The 2,198-nt window shown below is 39.7% G+C and overlaps 1 protein-coding gene across 1 annotated transcript in view; it reads right to left on the bottom strand.

The window, feature by feature from the left end:
• Nucleotides 1-908, bottom strand: part of LOC104167623 (metabotropic glutamate receptor 8-like) — a gene marked incomplete at its 3' end in the record, with an annotated part of 62,554 nt that extends 61,646 nt beyond the window's left edge. Inside the window, exon 1 of the mRNA XM_009707933.1 lies at nt 399-908. Within this exon, the coding sequence (XP_009706235.1) occupies nt 399-908 (510 nt within the window). The remainder of the gene's footprint in view (nt 1-398) is intronic.
• Between the last annotated feature and the right edge of the window lie 1,290 nt (nt 909-2,198).

The following is a 2,198-nucleotide window of genomic DNA, read 5'->3' as shown; positions in this document are numbered from 1 at the left end:
GTAGGGAAATTATCTGATCCTCCTACAAATGGGTTTGTGTTTAAACCTTATATTTCATTCTCCTGGAAATTTGGAAAGTCAATCTCAACCTAGTCTTGATGAGCACAAACGCTCAATATCGAGCAAATGTAAGTAGTACAAAAATAACAATACAAATCCATGAAGAGTTAAAATGTGCTCTGGTTGCTCAGAACTTCAAAAGAGGCATTTGGCACCTTAAATTAGGGTCTGCAATCATTGTTCTTCCCCCTCCCCCCCCCCTTTGCTTTAAAAGGGCTAAACAGTCATTTCATATTTCTAAATCTGAAAAAGTCCTTTCTTTTTTTGAGGTAACACAACACAATCACCTCACTTGTTTCATTGTACTTGAAGTTTAAAGGACAGAAAATGTTCCTTACCTTAAAAAGTCTTAAAATATTTGCGACCATAATGGACACAGAACTTGCTGCAGCACCTATCACACCTGATATCTTGTCTGGCTTTGTGAAAATAGGTGGGTCACCATTAGCACACTTCACATCTGAACCATCTTTTTCTATCAATGCTTGCACAAATGTTAAAGACTGCTCCAATGCGTAAGTGTCCCTGGAACACGTATCAAGGATCCGGACACCTAAGGTGATATTGGCAAGAAGATCAGGGTCTTTATTAATCTGATCAATTGCATACAGCATTGCCTCTAGTCTGTGGATCCCTTTCTCCTTCTTGAGCTCCCCACAAGGCACCCCTCTATCCCCTTTTGCATGGACGGGGAAGAGTCCTCCCAAGATGATGTCCCCATCCAGTCGGATGGAGTGGGCATATTCCTGGCCATGAGTTCTTTGCATCAGGGTGAGTATCCAGTAGAATTTGGCTGTTAAAAGGAAGAAACAATGGCAGGAAACTAATTGTTTCCCTTCGTATACCATTTTCTCTGAAGACGTTGTTGCTATCCAGTATCCAGATTTTCTTCTTGCTAAAGGATGAGGATGACCATTTGAAGCTGCACTTTCTGGAGGCTACCATCAGTGCCCAGTAAGTAATACAGAATCATGTGGTAGGCAGAAAAAGGATCTCAGAAGAAGTACATAAAATGTGTTTTACAAAAGATGTCCACTGATGTCATGGGTTGATCAGCTTTTCTGAGACGTGGGTTTCAATTGCTCTTAATCGATGGTGAAGTGTAGGGTAGAATGTCTGGTCCTGATGCTAAGAGGAGGTCAGTAGCTTATGTCCTTGTATTTTGCTCTACAGTTGAGGTACTTCTGGGGGGGAAAAAAAAAAAAAAAGAAGTGAGAAATACTATTTAGTTCAGCAGTTTTATACCTGTCATGCAGCGTATTTACTTCTGAATATGAGTTACATCACCTAGGTTTTACTTTCGATATTCTTTAAGGGAGTAATTCTTGGTCTTCTGTGAATTTGAACACCTGGCTGCACTGTACTGCAGGCTGGGAAATTGATGATACCAGCAGAGCAAAAGCCAAATCAGAGGAACTAAACTTAGCTTGGTGTTCAGACTCCGACCAGTAATTCGTATTTACCTTCGCGTTGCATGACATCCAGAAACAGATTTGATCCGTAACACATTGTATTTTCTGGTTTGCTGTATCATTCCGTTCCAGCCTACAGAAGTGCAATAACTACTTACACTCTCACTCATGGAGAGGTTCCATTTATGACAATGGAGTAATCAAGGCTCCTGAATTTAAGTACACTCTTCAGCTGCGGCAGTACAAGCACATTCAATTCATTTGGATATTAAACTGATTATTTCTCCAGTGGAATTCACTTTTTTCTGAGCTTACTATGTATCTAAAATGCCTTCCAGATGATTTCTAACACTCAATTACTTTTAAGAAAAGGTAGCTGATTTCTTAAGCAAAAAGAGCAAAATGTATTCTGTTAGGAAACCAGCTGAACATCCAATATTCCATTTACAACATTTTACTTGAGCTGAGGTCCAATATTAACAAGGTCTCTATTCTCTGTTTGCATTTGTACCACCTTAAATAGGAATAATGCTGTGCCCCTACTGACATCTGGAGAAGTCCCACTGATTTTAACGAGATCAGGATTTCAGCCTACATATCTAGACACCTGACTGTCACAAATATCTCCAAATTGCCCCCACTTTAATTCTCAAGTGAGTGGCGTTTATTTATGGCAATATTTAACAAAATTGCACATGCCTGAATACACTTTTAGACCTCTGAGAA

This window comes from Cariama cristata, unplaced genomic scaffold, assembly GCF_000690535.1.
Source record: "Cariama cristata isolate BGI_N322 unplaced genomic scaffold, ASM69053v1 scaffold14449, whole genome shotgun sequence".
Taxonomy (NCBI): domain Eukaryota; kingdom Metazoa; phylum Chordata; class Aves; order Cariamiformes; family Cariamidae; genus Cariama; species Cariama cristata.
This window is presented reverse-complemented; position numbering and strand designations above follow the sequence as displayed.